A 23524-nucleotide genomic window follows, 5' to 3' on the forward strand; every position below is an offset into this window, starting at 1 on the left:
ATGTTCACTGATGGTGTGTGAGGGAGGGAAAGGATGTGAGTGCTAACTTATGCTCCATCAGCCTCATTAATGTCACCCACAGTGATTTAATTGCTTTGCACGGAGCAGTGGGTGAGGCTGAACTTGCCCAGGGAGGGAGAATGAGATAGTTGGGAGTGATGGAAGTGTCCTTGGCCAGTAAAGGGCATGAGGGTGATGTGGTCAAAACAGCTGGAGAAAAATACCAGCTCTGCCCATGTGCTTGGCTGTGCTGGCCTTGGACTGGATCTGGGATGGAGAGTTGGGAAATGTGAAGCCCAGAGCTTGGAACAGCTGAGGCTGAAGGTACCTGACACCTAGATGTGTTTTTCCAGTAGAAAAGGAAGAAAACAGAAGAAGCAAAACATGGTAGTAAAGTTGGGAGTTTGGGGAATGGGAAAAAGATCCTGAATTTACCCTTTGGAGCAGGGTGGGGAGGACTTGGAGGTGATGTCCTGTTTTTGCTGTGGTGATCTCGAGTTGGCAGTGGGACATGCAGGAAGGTTTATGAGGGGGAGAGGCTGGGTGGAGATGTCAGCCTGTGAGTTCTCAGAGGAGGGATGAGCTTACTAAGGAGATGTTGGGGGACTGAGGATGAGGACCTCGTGCTGGGCCTGTGGGGCTGGAATGGGGCTGAGCATGTGGCAGGATGCAGTGGTGGGGGGAGGCACCGTGTGATGTGGTCTGATGTGTGTGGGATGCAGGGGACAGGCGGAGTAGGAGAAGGGCACTGGAAGAGGAGAACACAAATATCTTGCTCTCTCTGTGCTCACAGAGAAGCCAGTGTCTCCCTACACCTTGTTTCAGGAGAAGAGTGAAGCATCTCTTTTTTCACTGGAGACAATTCCTTACCTGAGGCTGAAGCTGGAATGGGGAAAAGAAGTGCTGGAGGAGTGGGATCCACCAGGGGAAGAGAGGAGCTGTTGGAAATAAGGGTTTTTGGGAGGCTCAGGCATAATTTTCTCCCATCCTACCATCCTCTTTCTGCAACAAATTAAACTTAAAAAAATGTCCCTCAAGCTCTGCCAGCACAGAGGCCAAAGGAAGAGAAGACATTGGTTTGAAAATGAGAAGACACTGGTAAGAAAAGGTGAGCTTTGAGAGCACACAAATGGAGAGCTACAACTAAAGAAAGGAGACAAAGCAGAGTGTGCAGCTGGAGCCAGCAGCAACCCCTGCTGAAGCAAGAAGCTCCAGACTGTAGGGAACAGTGTGAAGAGGATGCAGCCAATGCTCCTGGCTTAGGGGAAGGACAAGGAACAAGCAAAATGCACTTTCTGTGGGCAGCTTGGAGCATACCTGGGTACTGGGCACTGCATCCCCTCCAAATCCTGCAGCACAGGGATGGAGGCAAAAGGCAGCAGGTCCCTGACTTGGCATCTGTGGACAGTTCTTGCCCCTCCCAGCTCAGACACACCTTGAGCCCATGGCAGGAGGCTTCCAGCAGCACACAGGGCAGCTGGGGCTCCTTGGCTGTGGGCAGGGCAGGGGAGCTCTGTTCTAATCAGGTGGATATTGATGCCCTCTCCACAGGAGGAAGTCACAGACTTACTGAAATCTAAAATAAGTTGCCTCTTAAGCCAGTGGTGTGTCAAGTGGTTAAGGCAGAAGCAAGCTGTGTTTCCACTGGTGGGAAAGCAGGGATGCCACCTGTGGTCCAAACATCAGCATCTCCTGCAGAGAGACTGGAGGAGGGACAAAGAGAGCTTTAGTGTCTCCTTGCATTGTCAGGAGGCACCATGTGGGCACCTCTCTTCCCAGCTAAGGACTCCTGGGAGGAGACCACCATGCACGAGATGTTTGCAGCACATTATGGTTTTACACAGCCCAGTGGAGCTGATTTCAGGACAGGAAAACCCCACGGCTTGTTCAGCACAAACCTATTATTTAATAGACAAAGTAAATATGAAAATGCATTTCTAAACCCCCCTCTGGTGTTGAAACTTAAGTTGTAAGAAGAGCCAGAGTGCTGTTGAGACAAACTATCCCTGGGTGGCATTTGCAGGGCTTAGCTTTCATTGCAGCCTGAAAAAATCCCACGTGCAGAGATTATCTCCATGCTGATTCAGATTGCCTCGTTCAGCTTCGGCCCTCATCCTAAATGGACAAGGAGCAGAAGACTTGGCCAGTGGCCTGAGGTCTGTGACCTCTGCATGAGCTGGGAAGGGAAGAGCTGTCTCTAAGGTATTTGAGGATTTGCAGCCTTGGGGGGCTGAAGAGATGGAACCAGGGGAGGCACAGCTTAGATTTCCCCCTCCCTGGGGATTTAATGCTGCACCCTTGGGCAACTGAGAGAGGCAAACCTTGCTCTGGTGAGGAGATCTCTGGTTTGCACTGACATGGATCAGCCCATATTGCTCCACCTCAGGACCCACCTAGGGTGTCCCTTCCCACCATCTGGCCCATTTTGCTGGAGGTGTTTTGGAGGGTGCTGAGCAGGCTCCTGCTCAGGGGGAGGCAGCTGGGCTGTGCTGGGGTTTGCCCTAATGCAAGCCTCCCTCACCCTGCACTGCTTCAAGTCAGTTTTCAGCAGATGGTGTCTGGAGACCTTCCAGTGACCACAGGCTCTCCCCCAGCCCATCACTGCCATGGCACAGATGGGATTTCACAAAGGCCTGTGCATTCCCCCAGCCTTTCCCTTCTCAAGGAAGAACAAGACTGCAGGTTTTGCAGGGACCCCCTCCTTCAGCTCTAGGCTTTCCTGGACCATGCAGGGAGCTCCCTCCTACACAGGAGGGCTTGGCAGTGCTGACTCCTCACCTGTTGGCTTGAGGTTCCATTTTGAGGTTTTTCTCTGCTTCCCTTTTACTTCTTGACTCATAGACCAATGGGTGAGGGAGAGAGGAACTGGTTTTCACTTTCCACCTTCCCTCACAGTGCCCCTCTGCTTATTAGTTCTTCAAATATTTTGTACTGCAGCCCAACAGCAAGGGCTCTGCACTAACCCAGTCCTAGGCAGAGGGAAGCCAGCACAGGCAGGACAGTGCTTTATCCTCGTGGCAGTGTCCCAGGGAGCAGGACAGGACAGCTGGGGCCCTGCTGCACTAAATCTGTGTGGCCAGAGCACACATGGCAGCATCCCTCTGGCTGAGTCTTTCTCTTGTGCCTTCCTAAGGGTGTGACAGCAACAGCAGCAGAGCACCAGCATTCCTCCACCCCCAACAATTGCTCCATTTTGTATTTTTGCTTTTCTCAGCTTTCAGCAGGATAGGGACTGTCCCCCAGTGCCTCCCTGTGAGTGAGATGAACGTGGAGGAGAAGGAGGAGACCTGCTGTGGGATGTATTCAAGGTGGGGGCAATTATGGGACAGAGGAGAAGAAATCAACTTGGTTTTTCTCCCTTCAGCTCCCAGCTCCATTAAGAGTCAGTGGATTGCAGGTATCACTGCCTTTCACTGTCTCCAGTGGAACCAGGTCCTGGAGAAGAGATGGGGGAAAGGGAGCAATGGTGGGAGCATCATGCCCTAGGCAGCCACTGAGGAGCTTCTGTAAATCGGAGCAGGCACTGGAGCTGCTCCAAAATCCATCCATTTCCCAGGAGGCCTTTGAGCATCCCACAGCAAAGAGGTGCAGGAATGTCTCACATTGCTCTCATAAACTGATCACCCTGGCTGGGCTCCACATGGAAGTTAACCCTTGGGGGACAGTGCCACCCTGTCACCACCTGCCTGTCCCTTGCCATGCACTGGCTGCACAGGCTGGCTGCGCTCCTTCCCTTCCTGAGGCTTAGCCAGGGCAACAATGCTCCAGGATGCTCAGCACGTGCCTTTAAACAAACAAAAATAACTGCAATAGAATATTTCAAATGCTGCACTACCCTTGCCTTAAACACTTCTTGTCTGCAGCACTCCAAAAGCAGCAGGAGCCCATCCGACAGGAGCTGGCATCACACAGGTCCCCAGACAGCCAGAGAGCAAAGGGGCTCTGGCTTCAGCAATAAATACAGCAAAGCAGACAAAACAAAATAAAAAAAAGCCAACAATGATCAGTTTTTTTAAACTTTAAATATTTTTTTCTTTAAAATCTGTTTTTCTCTGTGGTTCTGTCTCTGTAAAGAGCTGTGCTCTCCCTGCAGCATCTGGGTCACTTCCTCAGTCCTGGCTGTGGGGCAAGGGAGAAGCAGGGTCAGTTAAAGAGGGTACAGGGTGCATCACCGGCACGTGTGGATCTCCACCACCCGATGGCAGGGTTTGCACTTGACGGAGCAGCACCAGTGGAATTTGCAGCTGCACCTTTCCACAACCTCCACTTCGTCCGTGTGAAAGCCACGGCCGCAGCACATCAGCTCACAGCCATCGATGGCCTTGGAGGTCTTGTTGCACTGCCGCCCACTGGTGCCCAGGACCCCATTCTTGAGGTCGTGGTCACAGAAGTCAGGACTGGAGTCTAGATAGACGAGGTCCTCGTCTGTGTGTGGCTTGAACTGGGAGTTTTTGGGCACCAGCACTTTGGTGGATCCAATCTCGCTCTGTTCGACCTCCGTGGCACCGTCGAATTTCTCCTTCAGGACGTTGCCCACTTTGCGGAAGGGGGGCATGGCTTTCCAGCACGTCTTGAACTCGCAGGAGCCTGACACACCGTGACACTTACACTCCACCCGCATGTTGTTCAGGATGGCCTGCAGGAACACACACAAGGAACACGATGGGATGGATGGTCAGCGAGGGATGGACACACAAAACACTGCTGGGTGGGTACGGGATTAAAAAAAGTCCAAGTGGCTCAAGCCGTGGCTGCAGAGCCCAGCTGGGATGCTGCAGAGCAGCACCAACTACCAAGGTTCCCTCCTTGCCATTACCTTCCTCCCTGCCTCGTTGTTGTGGAGGTTCATTAAGGCTCTGTTGGAAGAGGCCCCTTTGCTCCTCTCGCGGATGTCGACGAAGGACTGCGAGAAGGCCACGCCGTAGGCGATGTTATCGGAGCAGCCCGACCACTGGAAGCCTGAGGCAGAGAGCACAGATGAGACAGGTACTGCCACCCTGTAGTGCCACTCTCTAGCCCTGCTCTTCCTAAAATCCAGCTGGCCTGTCCCCTCTCTGTCTTGCTGCCTTCTAGTCTGTGCCACATGGGAACAGCAAAGCCAGGGAGTGTGGCCCTGGGAACCACACGGACAAGATGCTTTCTATCCTGTGGGTGATGGACAGTCACGTGGACTAGCCAGAGTTTCATTTTTTTAAACTTTCCCCTCCTCCCTGCATGGCTCCAGAGAGTGGCTTTGAATTGCAGGTATTTTGGCTGCTTTGCATCCCCAGGCAGCTGTTCAGACACTCACCCTGCGGGCTGCCCCCCTGCACCGTGCGGTCACATCCACACTTGTCCAGCTCGCCGCTGCTGCAGGCGCGGGTCACGGCGAAGGCCACCCCTGCCGAAGAGATGGCATAGACGAACGCTGCCTCCCGCGTCCCTGCAATGGCACAGACCATGGTGGGAAAGGGCAGCAAGCCCCAGGCAACACGACAGGGAGGTCTGCAGGCAGTGCAGCCCGCTGGCCAAAGGCCCTTGGTGGACTGCCACGTGTCTCTTCTCCTCTCCCCTCTTAATATAAACCCCCCTGAAAAGCTGGTCTGAAAGACAGCTCTTGGCAAAGCACGCTATACAGAGCTATCAGGCCAAGCTTTTTGCTCTGTCACTTCCTCCTAAGATGAATCAGCACATGCAGGACCTCCCCTGTCCCCACCCCCATGGATGCTCTTTGCTTAGTGCCAAGCCTGGACCTGGCTCATCAGAGACCCCTGGGTGCTGGGAGATGTTCTGCAGAAGTGAGGGCCCATTCTTGCGATAGTGAAGAAGCTGGGAACTGCCCCACAACATTAAAAACATGGCTGAGTGATAAAACCTGGCAAAAGGAAAGACAGAGCCTGCACTGCCAATGTGGGCAGAGCTCTCCAGAGCTTATATGGAGGACTGTCTTGCCATGAAATCTTTCCTGCATCCAAAATAGCTGTCTGCTTTCCACATTCAGGAACATTCCCTGCAGATCCTTTCACAGCCAGCCTCTTTCACAGGGTCCTGTAGCTTGCAATGCCTCACAAACTACCCTGCAAAATGCTGTTCTGCTCCCAAAGCACCTCACACAACCCCACTGATTGACATCCAGGGTGCAGTGCAGTCCCAGCTCTGTGTGGTGCCACATGGTTGAGAAAAGCTTGTTTGGGAAGCTGAGAGCATCCCTGGGTGTGAACACACAGAGTAACAGTGGCAGGGATCAGCTTGAGCAACACACAAACCCCCACTATCCTCCGAGGCCGGTTGAGGACACAAACCCTCATTTCTGAGCAAGGAGGGCTGGTATTTGGGGTGGTCCCATGCTTGGGACACAGGGGGGATGGCTTGTGAGCAGGCATCACTCAGCTTGCCGGTCAGAGAGAGGGCAGCTACTTTGGTGGTCGCATCCCAGACTTTGGTGGCCCAGCTGGCAGTGGCTGGGGAGGACCCAGCCAGTGTGGGGACTGAACCGCCTCCAAGTTAATCGAGGTTAATAGTAGGATCATGTTGGTCGGTTTGTGCTGTGGCTGCCTAAAAAGAGACGACTTTTAGTTTCTGGTATTTCTGGTATTTCCAGTCCCTGAACCTTCACAAGAAATCTTCACCCCTGCATTGAGGGGAGGAAAGTCAAATAAGGAGCCAGGGGGATGCTTTGGTCTAGGGGTCCTGGGATGGGAGGTGAGACAGTGTCTCAGAGACAGCACCTGAGGAGAGGCAAGGGATGCTTCAGTGATCTTAAGGGGTTGCAGAGGGGTTTTCCCCTCTGTATCCTCACTCCAGTGCTCTGCTTTGATTGATCCTGTGCTTCTGGGAAGTCAGGGTGCAGCTGGGATAAGAGGGGCTGGGGGCTGACCATTCCCAGCCCTGAAGGCTGGTAGCAGGCAGTGATGCTGCCACATGTCCTTCCCATGCCAGGCAGCGCTGAGCCATCCTCCTGATGGTGCCCCCACTGATGCTCAGCTCAAGAGTGGCCACTTGCCAGCCTGGCAGCAGCCACCCCTTCAGCACTGCCCAGAGACTGAGTAAATGCACCCATGGCTTTATGGAGTGGAGCTCCTGGGTTTGGTGGGGAAGAGATGAGACCACAGGGTGACTTCAGCACCTTTGTTCAAACTTGGCATGTCCTTGTCAATAGGTGTGAAATTCACCCTGAAACTTCAGGGGAGCTGAGGAGCAGCAGGAGTCTGGATATGCTGTACCCAGCACAGTGAAAGAGCCCTGCTGAGGTGCACAGGGACCCATCCACACCAAGATCCAGCACTGGCTGGGCCATTCCTGACCCTCCCCACCCACCAGCTCAGGAGCAAGGAGACAAAATCCCACTTGCAGCCCAGCAGACCGCTTTTACAGCCAGCAGCATCACCCCAGGCACACATCCTTCCAGCTCACCTTGCGTCACCACCTTGCCAAAGACAGGCAGGGTGTCCAGCGTGGAGCAGTTCCAGCGGCGGTTGCGGAACTGGTACTGGCACTCCTCGATGGCCAGCTGGGCTCCACGCCTCACTGAGTCCATCACCTCCAGGTTCCTCTTGCACATCTGCACCTGGCGCTGGATCAAGCCCTTCAGCTTCTCACAGGTCTCCTCCTCTGAGATGCTCCCCACTGAAGACAGCTTTGCCAGGTACCTGCCACGACAGCAGCACAAAGGGTTAGGAGGCTGGAGGAACCTCTTAGCCCCTCCATAGCTGAGACCTCCTGCCCATCTGGGGTCACCTTTAAATGTGCCACAGCAGTGGCTCTGCAGGATGCATTTTTGGCTGACAGAGAACAAGCCCAAGTGAAACAACCATCCCTCTGCAGCCTATCCCTGTCTCTTGGGGAGTCCAGCTGTTGGCTCCCCTTTGCCTCTGTTGCCTGCAAGGAAGATATTTTCAGCGCTGTGTGAATGTGCCTGGTCAGGTCTCCTGAGTATCGGCATATCCAAGTGCTACTAGGAAAAGCCAGAGGTCTCTGAAGTCAGCCAAAACAAGCAGGACAGGCACTTGGCTGCCAGCTCCATCTGCCACAGTGCTCCCACAGCGTGGCTGTGTGCTCATCACCAGCAAACACTGCCCTCCAAACCACTTCCCTCCTGGAGGCTGCTTTTAGCTGCCCCAGATCCCAGCAGGCAGGGATGGCCTCTGGGAGCTGCCAGGTTTCCTGTCACTTGGGATTCAAGCAGGGTTTGAAGCAGATTCAGGAGCCTGCCAGGGTAAAATTGCACAGGCTGGGCACATCCACCACCAGCCCAGCTTGTGAATAGGGCCACGAGGTCTTTGCTGATCTGGAAAAGACTGGCCATGTGTGGAGGGGACCATGTGTACTGCTTTCCACAGCATGATCCGCAGCAGAAAGAGCCACAGAGCTGCTCTTGGTGTCAGCATTAGGAGAATGAGGGAGTAAGCACCTCAAAAGCTCTCAGCATTTCCTTGTCCAGTGTTTGGGCATGATGGTCCCTGCTGCACAGCCCAGTAAATCAACCTCCCACCCCTTGCTGTGTTGTGGGCATGGTGTTCATGCTTGCCCATTTCCCAGTTCCATCCTCCTGCCCCAACTTCTGGATCACAGAAGGAGCTTAAGATAGACCCAGTCAGATTTTCCAACAAGGCTGTGTGATAATCCAATATCCTCTACAACTATAAGTGACTGTGTTGGCAGGTGTGTGTATATGAGACTCCCTCCTTCCTGCTGGTAGTAACTCTGGTTGTTGCTGGTAGCAACTTCAGAGGACACTGCCATGGAGCCCTGACCTGGTGTGGACATGGAGGGTCCTGTAACACACACCTGCACCCATCCAGTAACTACACTGAGCTTTAGAATCTTTGGGAATTGCCAGCATTGTCTCATGCTGTTACCTTGTCTGCACCAAGAGACACAAGTACTGAGCTTTTTGGAAACTTCATTCATTGACTCTGCATTTCCCAGCGCTACAGAACTTGTGGGTTTTTTGTTTGCCTGTTTTTTTAACTCCCCCTCCCAAGTTGCAACATCCTGCTAAGGATTTTTCTTTTGAAGCCCTGCTTGTCTCCGAGAAGTGACTGTGCAAAAGTGGCTCCTGCTCCCTGCCTGTTCCCATGTGTCCCAGGAGCCAGATCTGCTGACTTCAGCCACAAAATCAAGTTGTCACAGCCTCTTCCTCCCATTAACCCTGCCAGTCTGCCCCAGGAGGAGAGAACAGGATTTTCTCTTCTATGCATCAGCAGAATTATTCACCAGCTTGGTTTCATGCTCACAACTGGGGGGCAGGCCGTGGGAGCCAGGGATAAAGCTGTCTTGGCTCATGGTGTCCGTGGGGAGTCTGCATGGCGAGATGTCAAAAGTATTCAGTTTTCCCTGTGTGTGATCATGGAGGCAATGCTTCTCTGACAGCAGCAAACAGCAGGCTGCTGGGCTTTCAGAGCCAAGTGCTGTTAGAACCTTTACACCAACAAATCATCTTTGCCCAAAGCTTCCTGCTCCTACAAGGGGACAGCCCTGTTTGCAGAAGACAGAATCTGATGCACACTGGTGGCTTGAAAAACCCACTGTGGCCAAACTCAGGACTGTCACCTTTCTGCTGCTCCCCACACCACGCAGTGGGTGTCCCCAAGCCTGCCCTGCAGTCCTAGACATGGAGTGCAACAGCTGCTGTTCTCACATCTCCCTGCACCTGGCTGACCTGGGGGTGAAAGCACCAAACTCTGGGAGCTTTGAGGATGCTGAATGCCTGTTACAGCTGTCTCCTCCCAGGTGCAGCCATCATTCCAGTTTGGGCATGGGGAAGATGACACACAGCAGAGTGATAAGATCCAGCTCAAGACAGTGTGGGTTATTGATCAGCTTTGAGCCTGGAAGCCAAGAAAATCAGAATACCAACCAGTACCATCCCCTTGAGCTGATTTGGCTTCCCCCTCTGCAACTGCAGCAGCGTTTATCATGCCAGGCCATGAGACTGGTCCTACAGATGAGTCAGTGCCTGCTTTGAGTGCAGAAAGAAACACTGGCAGAAGAGTTCTGTGATACAGATGTAGCACCCACATTATTATCAGCTCTGCTCAGGATGTGGCATCATCTCCTTTTCTAATATATTTCCCAGCTTGAGATTCTCTGGGCAATATGGAGTAATAAATTCAAAACACAAATAAAGGAAAGGGTGACAAGAGCCTTTCAGGCTTTTCCAAGGAGATGCACCTGATAAGGTGCCTTCCCAAGTCACATTTAATGCTGTTTGGGATGATAAAACAAAGGCCAAGGATGCTTCAAAGATAGGTACAGCTCTCCAAGAACAGGTCTGGTAATTTGTTTTGCAAGGCAGACAAATAAGATGAAACTATCCAGAACAGTGCTCTGGCCTCTCTCCCCTCTGACAGGTCCTGTGTCCTATCACCCCCTCCTCAGCCTCTCTTTTCCAGCCCCTCTGTGGAGGTGGAGGCAACTGTGCCTAAAATGCTGAGGCCCCATCATGCTCCCAGTTTGTTACTGGTCCAGGAGAACCATCACTGCATTCCAAAAGACATGGCTTTTGATCAGGGAGGAAGCTCCCATCTTTGATCCCTGGTTCAGGACCCAGAGGTTGAGGCAAGGATTTAAGGAGAGAACTTTGCTGAAGGAGCTCAGCTTTGAGGCTCTCACATGGCATCTCATCACAGCACATTCAGGAGCACCAGGTGGGAACATCTTATCCCCTTCCCCTCTCTGGGGCAGATGAAGAGTGAGGTAAGAGCTGGGGAACAGGCTCTGCCCTCACCAGCACTCAGAGATGCTTCCATCTCATGTTTCTCAGGGCTGTGGAGCACCAGGGCTGTCAGGAACCAAACCCATCTGCAGCATCCCACGGTCCCCATGGAAACCTGGCTCTAGCGCTTTGCCTGGTCCTTAACAAGAACTTTGCTCCAAACTTTGTTTCCCTGGGCTGAAGTGATAAAATCCGCAGCCAAAGCCTTTGTCTGCCTGCACAGAGAGCTAGACAGGCACAGCAGGATGAACACAACAAACAGCTCCTGTCCTCTGCAAAGTCTCAATGCAGATCTCTATCATGACATCACATCTCGATTGCTATGCAGAGCTCCAGATTATAATTTAAGTCTCACATGCAGCCTCAAAACAGCCCTGCTTGTGGAAAACAAACCCAAACAATGGCGTATTTTCTTCCTTTTCCAAGACTGGGCAAAGAATGTTTCAAGAGGGGAGCTGCTGCCCACACAATTTTTTCAAGTTTTGTCTTCTTGCTTCATCATGGCCTTGTATGTTTATTTTCTCCTGCCTTTAAATCCAGGAAAGTCATTTGCAGAACAGACTCCCTCTTAGGAGTCATTGATTTAGGAGGAAACTGTCAGAAAGTCCTTCCTTTTTTCCCATCTGAAGTATTAAGATCAGGATTGAAGCCCCATAATTTAAGCAGCTGCAGCAGATGCACTCTGCAAGACGGCAAATAAGTAAATCTCAAATCCAGGGAGCTTTGGAAAGGTGGGAGATGTCAGAAAGCCCTGCTTAAATAAAAATTATGATAGTACATTCATTAGGAAGAATAATTGGCTAGGAGACATTGAAAGAGCCACAGCATCTGGCAGATAGAGCCAGGAGGAGAGGGAAGAGTCCCTGCCATGGAAAGGCGTGGAAATTTCAGTCACTGACAAATACTCAGTTGAGGTGGGTCAGAGAAGATACCTTGGGGACAGCAGAGACCTCTGGTGTTTCTTTTATTTCAAACAAATGAGTTTCAAGTGGGAACTCTTTGTATTGTCTCATTTTGGGAATATTTTCCTGAAGATGAGAACTCTCAGACCCAGCCAGTGGCATCCCTGATAAACCACTCAAATAGATGTTCTGAAATCAGGCTCAGAAGCTTCACCCTGCTCAGCAAATACTCAACCTTCCCACAAGGTTGAGTGGCCAAGGCCACAAAAGGCTTGTCCAAGCCTTAAACTGTGAAGATGATTCAGCTCTGCTCCTGTCTGAGAGGTATCAAACACCCCCCTGCTTGTGGAGGGCTCAGCAAGCACATCTCTGTGCCTCCTGAGGCTGCAGGGACAGTCAGCAGCGACTCAGGATTCTCCTAAGGATTGTGACTGCTCATGCAGGCAAGTTTCTTCTAGGGAAGAACCAAAGGTTTGTTTATAATGTGAAAAATCCATGGAAAAACCCCTGTGCATCCCTGCATGCATCTGTCTCCATAGATAGATCCATGCAGGGAGAGGTCCTGAGTGCTTCATCTTTGCTTTGTTGCTTTCTCCTACCAAGCAGGGAAGCCACAGAAAGATGTCTCAGTCTGGCAGGCCAGATGATGCTCCAGAGAGCTCCCAAGATTTCTCATGGTGTCCCACACTGGGCTTAGTGCCAGTGTCCCAGTGCCAACAGCACCAGCCTGCTAGGGCACACCACATCCATGGTTCCTCAAGCCTGCCAGCTTGGGCATGTTCCTGTCAGGATTTGTGGAACACCTGCAAGGTTGCCCTTGTCCAGCTGCTGGCTCTGTAGCAGACCTGGCCCTCCCAGGGACCAGGCATCCCCTCCTGGGATTAGACATCCTGCCTTTCGAAGTGTAAACTCTGATTTACAGGCCATCATCTGAGAAGCTGTCTGGACTCTTTCTTGGAAGAAATACAGCTGTGTGCCTCAGCCCTTCCTGTCACAGCCAGGGCACCATCTCTTGGCTGAAACCTGCTTTTCACACCTACTCTTCAGCTCCACTTAACAGCTGCCAAAAGAGTCACCCAGGAGGAGGCAGAGCTGTGCCAACACCTCCACCCCTCAGCTCAAGGGTGAACCTGCACTTCCAATCCTGTCCCCCACCCTTTGGACCCTGCATTTAACACCCTGTGCCCCCAGCAAACACCCATGCCCCAGCCCCTGGTGGTGCCTTGCCTCTCCCATCACAAGTCTTTGGGCACAGCTGCTGGTCCTGAGCCAGTGCTGCATTTTTTTTTTCTGAGCATGTGGGGGAAAAATCTCCAATTTGTAATGGGGAAGAGCAGGATGGAAGCTGGGAAGAGCATCTGTTTTGGAAATCTGCTTTGAATGTGTAGGAAACTTCCTTTACTTCCTTTCTAAGCCAACAGAAGCTACTCCTGGATTCAGGTACAACACCTTGGCCTTGTTGCAAGAGGAGGCAAGTGCAGGCCAACTCCTGCAGTGCTTCAGGCTAGACTTGGTTGCAGAAAATCTGATGAGCTTTAAGTTTTGATCAGAATTTGCAAATAGGTGGCAAAAAAAAAAAAGCCTTCTACAGGATTAGTTTGATCTCACCCAACTTTCAACAGACCCCAAGCCGCTCTCCATTGGCCAAGAGACTCAATTACTTTTCCCCAAGTAATTTCATGAAAGCACAATACTGGCTCTGGTTGTGCTGAGCCAGCCAGATCCTGCAATGCAGATCCTTCCTGGCTGTGAAGTGCAACAGCCCATGGCAGCAGCTCTGAGAGAGCCTGGAGGATGCTGCCAGGGGTCACCCACAGGTGGTGGGGACACACAGCCCCAGGTGGGCAAGGCAGAGGTTACCTGCACTGTCTACCATTCAAGCAGCCTTGGATGACTGCAAGTTTTGTGGATTCACAAGGCTTTTAAAGCTTTAAGAAAAAAACACCAGCTATTGTAAGAGTCAGTGCCATTGCACTTGTAAGGAAATACAGAAGAATCTCCTAGAAACTGTTAACCTCCAGGATTGCTCAGCAATTTCATCATTTTAAGAAAGTGGCTGTAATGCATTTCTCTACATCTGTGAGGAAGAATTAATCAAGCAGACAGTAGCTCTCACCAGAGCAACATAAACACTTTTTTGCTTTAATGCAAAAGTCCATTTCTGATTCATGGAGTCACATCAAGCCATTGCAAAAAAGAAACCTGCCTCTTGCTGTTATTGGGAGCTTATCCAGTTCTTCACAGCCTGGTGTGCAGGGTGGTTTTATCTCCCTCCTGTCCATCCTCCCTAGAGTTAGGTTCTGCTGTGAAAGACAGGGGTATAATTTTACTTGAGGCTTTCTTAGGAAAGGACAGAAATGCCCATCACCAGTGAGGAGCTAGAGGGGCCCTCCTACACCCTGGCAAACACAGCCCTGAGGGACCACTGCTCACTTGTTTGGAAAGTCCAGGAGCACTGGGTGCAACCTGCAGGGTGCAACCCACAACCAGTCCATTTTCATCACTGAGCTAAAATCAGCTGGTATTGTCAGAAGACCTACAAATAAATAAAATTTCAAATGCATTTCCAGCAGTTTCAATTTCCCACCTCACAGCCTTGGGAACAGGTTCCATGGGTTCATGCACCAACCTTGTGGATCTGACAGGATCCCCAGAGCAATGCAAAGCAGCCCTGAGCATCCCAGAAGTGAAGAGCCACTCATCCAACCCACAGCACCCCTCAAAGTAAGGAAATTCCTCATCAAACCCAAAATGCTGCAAGCTACCATCCTGGCTGCTGGGACAGATGTGACCTGGGAACCTTCCTGACATTGTCCTCAGGGCAAAAAAGAGGGGAGCAGAGCTTGGCAGGAACAGCTCTGTGTTGGAGCCAGCTGCAGCTGCCAAAGCTGTGCCAGGGCAGCACAGCATCTGAAGGGAAAATGCTGGACCAGTTCCTCACCAGGTGGAAGATGGGAGCATTGCAATGACAATGCAAGGAATGTACAAAATTAAACTATGCCAGGCTCCAGGTGAAGTGATCTCTCCCCACTATCAAAGCTGTGGAGGACTCACTTGAAAAAACATAAAGGCTGGTTTAAAACCAGCAGGATGAAAATGCAGGACCCAGGAATGCTTTCTCTCAAATCCTCTGCATTGCATAATGACCCAAACAAAATGAATATTCTGGCTGCTCTTGCAACATCCCCTCTCCTAAGCTGGCAGAGATGGGCACAGAGGATTGGACCCCCTGTTTGTAAAGCACCTTGTGATGTTCAGATGAAAGGAGGCCAGGGAAATCCAAACTCCTTTTATCCCTTCCTCACCAGCCCTCAAAAGTGGTTAGAGAGCAGCTGCTTAGCCAGGTTTGTTTGGACCCTCACAATGTCTTCAAGCTTTCCCAGAGCACTCAAAATAATTTTGTTTTTTAAGGTTTTAAAAGCCCATCTGTGCTCCTGGCCCTTTAAGCCAAGTCCCAAGCCCAGACAGAAATTTTAAATCCCTGTAAAGAATGGGTAGACAGAGCTGCTGGTGGTACACCCTGCTCTAAAATGGCATAACCACATCTCAGACCAAGCATGTCCATATGGACAGCCTCCTCCAGAGCCAGTTTTAGCTGCAAGAAAATGGAGAGAGGCTGTAATGATTCCCAGATAGTTTTGATAATCAGGGGTCTCATCCCTAAAGGACCTTACCCTGTTATATCTGATGTCTTCTGTTCTCTCATCATTCAAATCCTCTGAAAGCCAAGAGAGCAAGGCAGCGGGCCCCAGTGCCTCATGCATTTAGTGGATGTTTACATCCACAACCCACTTTGCACATTTTCTAGTTCACTTCTTCATGTGGACTTCCTTCTCTCCAAAATAGGTAAATAAATTAATAACTAACTAACTAAACAACTGGACTGAAAGCAGAGGCTGGCACTCCTGTGCCAGCTGTGGAAGGATGTTTGTTTGTTTGGCTAGAAGTCTCTTTGAAACATCCTCAGCATCAGGATGGGTTTGGAGCAGAAGAGGCCTTGGTTCCAAATTCAACCACATCACTGCACATGCAGGTTAAATTGTCTACAAAGTGTAATTTGCTTTGAAAAGTAACTCATCTGCTTGCCCTGTATAAAGCACTGGACTCCTTCAGAGATAAAGCAGAAGACAGAGGGACCTTCCTGTGCACAGCCAGCAAAATGTCAAAGGCTCTATCTACAGCCCTTTATTTCATTTACAAACCTCTGCCTGAAGAGGCAGGAGGCAAATCTGAGCCTCCAAAGGCAGAAGGAAGAGCAAGCCTGAGGCTTCCACAAGAAGTGGGAACAGAGCATCTCTTTCAGATTTGGATAAGCAACAAGCCAAACTCATGACACTGAGAAAAAACACCTGAGGTTTGCTTCCTAACCAGGGAGAAAGTAGCTTGGTTTGTTTAATGAAAAGATTTGGGAAATCCCTTCCTGTACTTTAGCAGAGTGATCCCTTTGAGAGATCCCTACATCATCTCCTTTTTAGCCTGGATGGGGCAGCTCATCAGACACCATGGCATGGCCAGAACAAGAGCTCTCCCCACAAAGCCAGGCTCACACAAACCCTTTAGCTCAAAGCACTGCGAGCGGCATCTCTCCAAAGCGCTGGGGGAATGCGAGTCTGTACAGGTCCAAAGAAGCTTTAGAGCTTTAGGGGGAGAGAAAAAAAAAAAGCAAGAAAAAAAAAAAAGCCCACGACTGAGCTTAATCACTAATCCAGCAGGTTTCTGGAAAAGCAAACTTCACCATTCACTGCCATTCCGTGCACACACACCTCTGTGCAGAACTATGTGCCTGGCGAGGCTGGATCCGTCCCGTGTGCTGGGCACAAGCTGGCAGCGCCCTGGGATAACGCCGAGCATGCCGAGCCCACACACGTGAAGACATACGAGGCACACTCATTCCTCGAATATCTGATAATTCCTGGGATCCTTCTAACTCTGTTTATTGCCTCCGGCAGCCTTTGTTTCTGATGTGAGAAGATAAACAATGGGAATTGTCTTAATCCTAAAGGCAAAGAATAAAAAGCACTGAGCGGGGGACGATCCTTTTATCACGATACATTTGCAACATCAAAAAAAGCTGACCCCCTTCCTTTGAAACGCACTGAAATGTATCTGCTTTTCCTCCCCTGTTGGCAGGAATGAGCCCTCCGCTCTCTGCTGCCGAGCCCCCCGCGCCCACCCTTGCTGTGCCAGCACGGACGGCTGCACACAGCCCTCCCTGAGCAGTGCGGAGAATCACCCCTCCGCCTCGCCTCCCAAATCCTAACCCAGCTGTGTGAGGCTCCGGCACCGAGGGGATTCCCACCTCTGCCCATCCGTGCGGGGCAGCTCGCTGACCTCGCTCATGAAATCCCCGCTTTCCGCCCTGCCCGTCCCGAAGCTGCTCTGCCATCATCTCACAGAGCTTCCTCAGCAGGACTTTCTTCCTGCAGGAAAAAAAAAAACTCCCACAGTTCCCAATATACCTTCACCAGAAGCATGACAGCTTAAAAGACCACCTTGATAGCTGCTATGATCCACCCACCAGTTGCTGGAGACGTGTGGCACGCAAGTCGCTCCATCTGGCAAAGGAGGAGGGGAGAAGGACTAAGCACTAACGCATCCCAGGCAGCCACCTTTTCCCACAGGCAGGACACTCAGAGAGTGCTGCTGACCTGGCGCTTTTCCCCAGGAATCCTCCAAAAAACCACCCACATCCCACGGCGAGTCTGAACCTAAAGGCAGGAGCTGTGTCGGGATGCAGAGACTCCTTGCTTGCGGGGGATGTGCTGCCCACCTGAGCACCTGCGTTGGGAAAGGTACACGACACCCGGGATCTTTCGTGCTGACAACCCCGGGAACTCCTTATCCCGTGTGCTTTACCTGCCCCTGCCGACAGAAATCCATGAAGGTGAGATGGAGGCGGCCCAAGCTCCCGGCCGGAGAGCGGGTGTGCTGGGTTCGTGCACGGGAAATAATGAGTTCTCATCAGCCGGGAGCTGGGGAAGCACCATCTCCCACCAAAGCAGATTTATTAGGAAGAACCGATGCCTTCGTTCAAAGTTAGGTGACAAAGTGCTGTCATGTTCCATCCCCTCTGACCCGGGGAGGGGGAAAGGGAGGGTGTCCTCTTCAGAAAGTAGTCCCACCGCCTTGGCAAACACGTAGGAATTTTCCAGAACGATTTCCGCCCCTGTTTACCTTACATATTATTTCAGTGTTTGTTCAGCGGGTTCCCGATGTCATCGGGCTCCTCTGCGGCGTGCAACAGCCCCCCGACCCCCGTCCTCCTCCCGGGAAGGGGGCCCGAGGCGTGGGCAGCCCCGCTCGCTGCAGATCCCCGGGCCCGGCACGTTCGGCCGCCCCAGCTCTGCCGAAACCTTCCCCGGCCCTCGCCAACACCCAGGCCCCGCTCCGACCCCATGCCCCGACCTCCACCCGCGATCCCGGCGTGATCCGGATTCATAACTTAAGGACAAAAAAAAATGGGACAGGGGCTATAGCTGAGCGTCCCCGCTGGCATCAGCCGCGCTAACACACCGCCGCTGAGCGGCTGGGGAGAGCCGGCATCCCCTGCAGCCCCCGCCGCCCACCTGCCTGCGGATGGGGGCTACGACCCCCGCCACGACCCTCAGCGGGACCAGCGGCTCGACAGCCACGGGAGCCCCGCGTCCCGCCGGGGACCGAGCAGCATCGCTGCCGGGGGTCGCGCCCCGATGCTGCCCGAGCCCGCGGCACCTGCTCCGCGCCCCCGCGGCTACCAACAAGTGGCGGCGCGTCCTCCTTCCCCCCTCTCGCCCCCCGCCGCTACTCACAGCCAGTTGCTGGCGTTGGCCGAGAAGGTGGCGAGGATGATGAGCAGCAAGGAGCGCAGGGAATACTCCGGGCTCATCCTGGAGGGCCGGCGGGGTGAGACTGCGCGGAGCCGGCAGCGCCCCCGCCGCCCCGCGCCCGGGGCAGCCGCAGCCGCAGCCGCAGGTGGGCGCGGGCAGGAGCGGCGGGCGCTGCCCGCTTGATGCTCCCGCGGCGGCCGCTGAGCCCGACTGTCAGCACGGCCGGCCCGTCCCGGGATGGAGCGGCGGGGCCGGGGGCGGGCCGGGGGCGGAGGCAGCCCCGGGGGCCGCCCCGGCTCCGCCGCTCCCTGGGCGGGACCCGCTGGCGGGGACACCCCCGGGGCGGGCCGGCGGCGGGGAGGGCACCGGGAGTTTCTCCGGAATCCGCCGGGTTCACCCCCCCAGCCTTGCTCCGGGTGGCTCGGTGGGTGCGGGGAGAGACGCTCGCAGAAGGGAGGGGCGGGGGTTTCCGCATTCGGTGTTTTTGGGGTAATTTCCTGGTGGCTCTCTGAGATGTCCCGGCGCTGTTTGGAGCGCATCGCTCAGGTTGCCTTCCTCAGCAAGCGCCCCTTGGGGAGTGATTTCTCAGATTCCAGTTTCTGAGGATTCGCTGTAAATGCCAAAGCGCGTTTGAAAATTCGCAGCTAAGGAGAGGGGTCTGGGCGGGTTCTCTCGGGAGGTATTTCTCTGGGGGTTCTATCAGGAGAACAGCGTTTGGAACAGGGACGGGGACGAGTTTGGAAACCCCCTTGGCATCTCAGCAAGGGCTGCCCCGTGGAGAGCTGCCAGCCTCAGCGGCTGGTGGCAGGCTCTAGAATATGCAGATGGAGGGTGATGCTTCACCAGATATCAAGGCTTAAATTCACCTCTGGAAAAGTCAACTCTTGGGATTTCCCAAGAGCTCTTAACAGCACGGCTTACCCACCGTGAGGCCAAGAGATGTGGTGGGGATCCCTATCTCTGCTGCATCCACCATGCCTCTGTCTATCCATATGGGCACAAATGACTTAATTTAAAGCCAGGAGCAACATGAGCTGCCTGCTTGGTGTGAAATCCAAGATCCCAGACAGCCACAACTGTGCACCAAATCTCCTCCTGACAATGTTGTTACTTAGGTCCATTACTAAAACCTCTTGCTACCATCTCTAAAATCTTGCCAAGCTGGTTTGGAGCTATTCAAAATTCCCTTTGTCTTTTCAACTCCGTTTTCCTGTAGCTGGGGCACACTTATTCAAAGCACGGCAACTTGCGCTAGGCTGCACATATGCCTGTCTAACTTTATTACACCTACTTTAAAATCTCTGCATTAGTCCCCTGTCAAAGTGAGGATTTAATTTCAAAGTGCTTTGACTTATATTCTAGTTCCTGACAGGCAGCAGCCCACCCTCACCTAGTCATTCATCTGGCTTTCACATCCTTGCTGATTATCCTGGGTGAAAGCGGGATGCTGGCTGCTCTGCCGGTGAATTGGAGGTTGTTGCTGGGAGCCCCTGTCTGGGTAATTCAGTGCAACTGGAGCTGATTAATCTGGCTCATCATTTGAGACAAAGCTGATGCCTTCTGGCTTCTAATTGCTCAGGGTGTTGAGTGAACTTGTCAGGAAGGCAAGAACTAATTGAGAGGCTAAGGGGAATGAGAGGTTAGAGGGCTGTGGCTGGCTGGCCAGAGCCACGTGGATCCATGGGAATGTCATACTTTTTGGCCTCTCATGTGTTATTCCTGTCCAAGGAGAAACAGCAGAGAGTTTCAACAGAAGCCAGAAGGGTGGGCATGGACCCTGGGGTCCTGTCTGGCGTGGACATCTGCAGCCCATGGAGCACTCCTGGCTGAAATATCCCTGGTGCCAGCGGTGCTGTGGGCAGGCTCAGGGCACCCCACAGCTCTTTTTGGGGTAACTGTGGTGTGCAGTGGGTGCTTGACATGAGCTGAAAGACCTCTTGAGACTCCTCTTGGCCTGGGCCAAGAAGGAGGGGTTGTAGATCATGCCCACTTATTTCTGCAGCAGCTTCAAGCCCTGTTCCCATTGTAGCAGGTGGAACAGAGGGCACCGTCCTGATTTCACCAGCAGGAGGACGAGAATGCCAGGCCATTGCAGCAGTGACAGTGTGGGATCACATCCACGGGATGCACTGGAACTCGAGTGTCCGTGGAGTGATGAGTGGTACCCCCTTGCCAGAGGGGAGACAGATGCAAACACATCTGGAGTAACTCACCCCGATAGGAAGTGCAGTGTGAGCTGCCTGTGAAGATGATAACGGTGCAGCAGGGCAGGAGGGGTGTTTATTTTACAGTCCTGGGGTGGAGGAGGTGATGAGTGTGAACAGAGGACAGAATATGGAAATGGGCACTCACTGCAAGGGTCTCTTGGTCTTTTCAAAGGTGCCTGTAAAACACTGCTTGGTCATTACCTACAGCTTCCTGGGAGCTGGGTCCTTTCAGCCTCTGATCCAGAAGGTGCCAGGCTGCGTTAAAAACCTAAAGATTTGAAAGAGAGGAAGGCCCAGATCCAGGGGGATGTTTAAGGGACACAAGAGGTCTCCTGTGTACCCCTCTCAGGGCAGCAGCTGGTGATGAAGGCCCCTTGTCACCCCCAGTGTGGGCTGGAGCTCGGTGACCACCCCAGGCTGCAGGGCACTGCTCTTTGTTACTGGCTCTGTGCTGCTTTAATGAACATCAAACTCCCATTAGATAAGGAGGCTCTCTTTGATGTGTAAATATTTTGGTGGATGGTAAGAGGAATGAAATGAACCCCAGGAGAGTTTCATAGGTTTGCCCGGGTGTGTCTTTATTCCAAGAGAAATTACCATCACCCTATCACAGGCAAGGAAAAGGACCAGCAGTGGTAACAGGAGGGGATTTTCAGCTCAGAGACCAATGGGAAAGCAAAAAGTCCATGTCAATTGTAGCCAAATTTGGGTATAAGTGATGTAAATACAAACTACACTGGAAACTAAATGCAGACAGGTAGCACTCCTCCTCAATTTCTGGATCTGACTGGTGCTATCAGTCATGGAGGTTGTGAGAGATATTTTACAGGTTCTTTTCAGGTTTCTGATGCCCCAGGGGCTTAACCAAATGGAATTGAAAGTAGAGTATTTTACAATCTAGAGAATAGTCTTCACCATGTGATGGGGAGAAGAGCTGTGAGGAAAAGGAAAGGAGAACTCCTGGGTGAATCTGAGGCTGTGGGAGTCGGCTCTGAATATAAATAAATTCTGTTTTGGATTTAATGGAACGTAACTATCGGACACTTTAGCAACAGTACATGTATTAATCCTGTCCTGGAGAAAGGAGAAGCTGTTCTGGGAGCCTCCATGCCAGAAAATACAGGACAGTTGTACTCCTTTACAGAAACCTGTGGTTTTTCTGATGAAATTTATTTCAAACTACCCAAACATTTCTGAGTGGCACTGATGAGTGGTCAGAGCAGGGACTGGATAGGACTGCAGTTCACAAACAGAAGCAGCTTTGCAAACATGAAAATTGCTCTGACAAAAGAACTGTGTCCAGTCCATCACAATCAGGGAGTGAGCAGTTGCTGTACCCATCCTCACCTGGGCAGCTCAACACATCACAATGGCCACAGGGACATCAAAACCAGCCTTTTTTTAGCTGCAGCAGGATGTTTTTAACCCCATGCATATTCCAGAGCCTGCTTGGCAATGTGCATTTATTTGTATTAGTCTTCAGGAGCAGCTGTTCAGTTTGAACAAATCTTCAGTGGCGTCACCTGAAATCTGGCACTGAGGCTGGTAAGATTCACTCCTCCCATTTTATTGTCAAATAAATTGATAAATAAAGGGCATTGAAAAAAATACAGAATGGCTCAGGATTTAGGGACTTTTCTTTTGGATGTTGTCTCTGAACACACCATCAAAATTTCTCTGGGAAAAATGAGTGGCTGTGCTGAACTTGTTGGTGCTGTCCATGAGGGAAGTTAAGAGCATCCCCAAATACTGTGAGTGCCTTCATACCATTGCAGAAAGAGCCAACTTTTCCACTGCTCAGATAGATCCTTTTTCACAGGTCTGGGAGTGAATTGTCCCCTGGCTTGTATTATCTTCAGAGGAGATTGTTATCACAGTTCCAGATTCTGGCATTTAAAGTATTATAAATATAAATATATTAATATATATATAATAAATATATTAATTATAGTAGTATAAATATATTGCATATAAATATATTAATTATATTTATATTAATATAAAATAATGCATGTTATATGATGTTATATGATGTTATATTATATGATGTGATATGATATGATTTATATTATATTATATTATATTATATTATATTATATTATATTATATTATATTATATTATATTATATTTATTATATTATATTATATTTATTATATTATATTATATTATATTTATTATATTATATTATATTATATTATATTATATTATATTATATTATATTATATTATATTATATTTATTATATTATACTTATTATATTATATTTATTATATTATATTATATTATATTATATTATATTATATTTATTATATGATATTATATTTATTATATTATATTTATTATATTATGCTCAGGACTGCAAAGGGTCTTTCAGGCTGGGGATGGTCAGGAGAGGACAGGGCAGGGATGAACACCTCAGACTATTCATGGCTTGTGGTGGAGCTGTCTTCAGCTTATCTTCACATTCAGCAGATGTTGCAGATGATGGAATCCCAGACTGGTTTGGATTGGAAAGGACATTAAAGCCCATCTCATTCTGCCGAGTGCCATCCACCTTCCACTGTTCCAGGGTGCTCCAAGCCCCATCCAAGCTGGCCTTGGACACTTCCAGGGATGGGGCAGCCTCATCTTCTCTGGACAATCAGCTCCAGGCTTCGCCACCCTCTTAGTAAAGAATTTCTTCCTAATATCTAAACTAGTCTCTTTTAGTTTAAAACTGTTCCTCCTTGTCGTGTCACTGTCTGCTTGTGCTAAAAGGTTATTATTTCTTTTTTATAAGCTCCTGTAAGTACTGGAAGGCTGCAGTGACATTTTCCCATGAGATCTTCAGCCACCCAGGTGATGTTACCATTGCCAAAGTGCCCAGCCTAAGTGATGTCCACATCTCTCTTCCTTTGTGTGACCAAGGAGGTC

General features: G+C 51.1%; 1 protein-coding gene across 4 annotated transcripts; it reads right to left on the minus strand.

The window, feature by feature from the left end:
- Nucleotides 1–680: 680 nt before the first annotated feature.
- Nucleotides 681–18643, minus strand: WNT4 (Wnt family member 4). Of its 4 annotated transcripts, XM_058855376.1 has the most exons (6): nucleotides 18387–18643; nucleotides 17058–17153; nucleotides 7393–7628; nucleotides 5291–5422; nucleotides 4817–4959; nucleotides 681–4636 (listed from the first exon to the last, which is right to left on the minus strand). In XM_058855376.1, the coding sequence occupies exons 3-6, from the start codon at nucleotides 7538–7540 to the stop codon at nucleotides 4169–4171; spliced, it is 891 nt and encodes a 296-aa protein (XP_058711359.1). In that variant the 5' UTR covers nucleotides 7541–7628; nucleotides 17058–17153; nucleotides 18387–18643; the 3' UTR covers nucleotides 681–4168. The 4 variants fall into 4 exon arrangements, with proteins under 4 accessions (XP_058711359.1, XP_058711358.1, XP_058711357.1 ...); XM_058855375.1 differs by lacking the exon at nucleotides 17058–17153; XM_058855374.1 differs by lacking the exons at nucleotides 17058–17153; nucleotides 18387–18643 and adding an exon at nucleotides 16362–16595 and having other exon boundaries at nucleotides 5291–5380.
- Nucleotides 18644–23524: the final 4881 nt, after the last annotated feature.

Source organism: Poecile atricapillus, chromosome 22 (assembly GCF_030490865.1).
Source record: "Poecile atricapillus isolate bPoeAtr1 chromosome 22, bPoeAtr1.hap1, whole genome shotgun sequence".
NCBI lineage: Eukaryota > Metazoa > Chordata > Aves > Passeriformes > Paridae > Poecile > Poecile atricapillus.

What these genes read in the sequence shown, in the direction of transcription:
- WNT4 (XM_058855373.1), bottom strand. Translation starts at nt 16,489, where the DNA reads ATGAGTGTGCCTCGTATGTCTTCACGTGTGTGGGCTCGGCATGCTCGG. An exon ending in GCACATAGTTCTGCACAGAG is followed by an intron (nt 7,629 to 16,361) that starts GTGTGTGTGCAC and finishes CTGTCGTGGCAG; the next exon opens with GTACCTGGCAAAGCTGTCTT. An exon ending in TGGCAAGGTGGTGACGCAAG is followed by an intron (nt 5,423 to 7,392) that starts GTGAGCTGGAAG and finishes GTGCCATTGCAG; the next exon opens with GGACGCGGGAGGCAGCGTTC.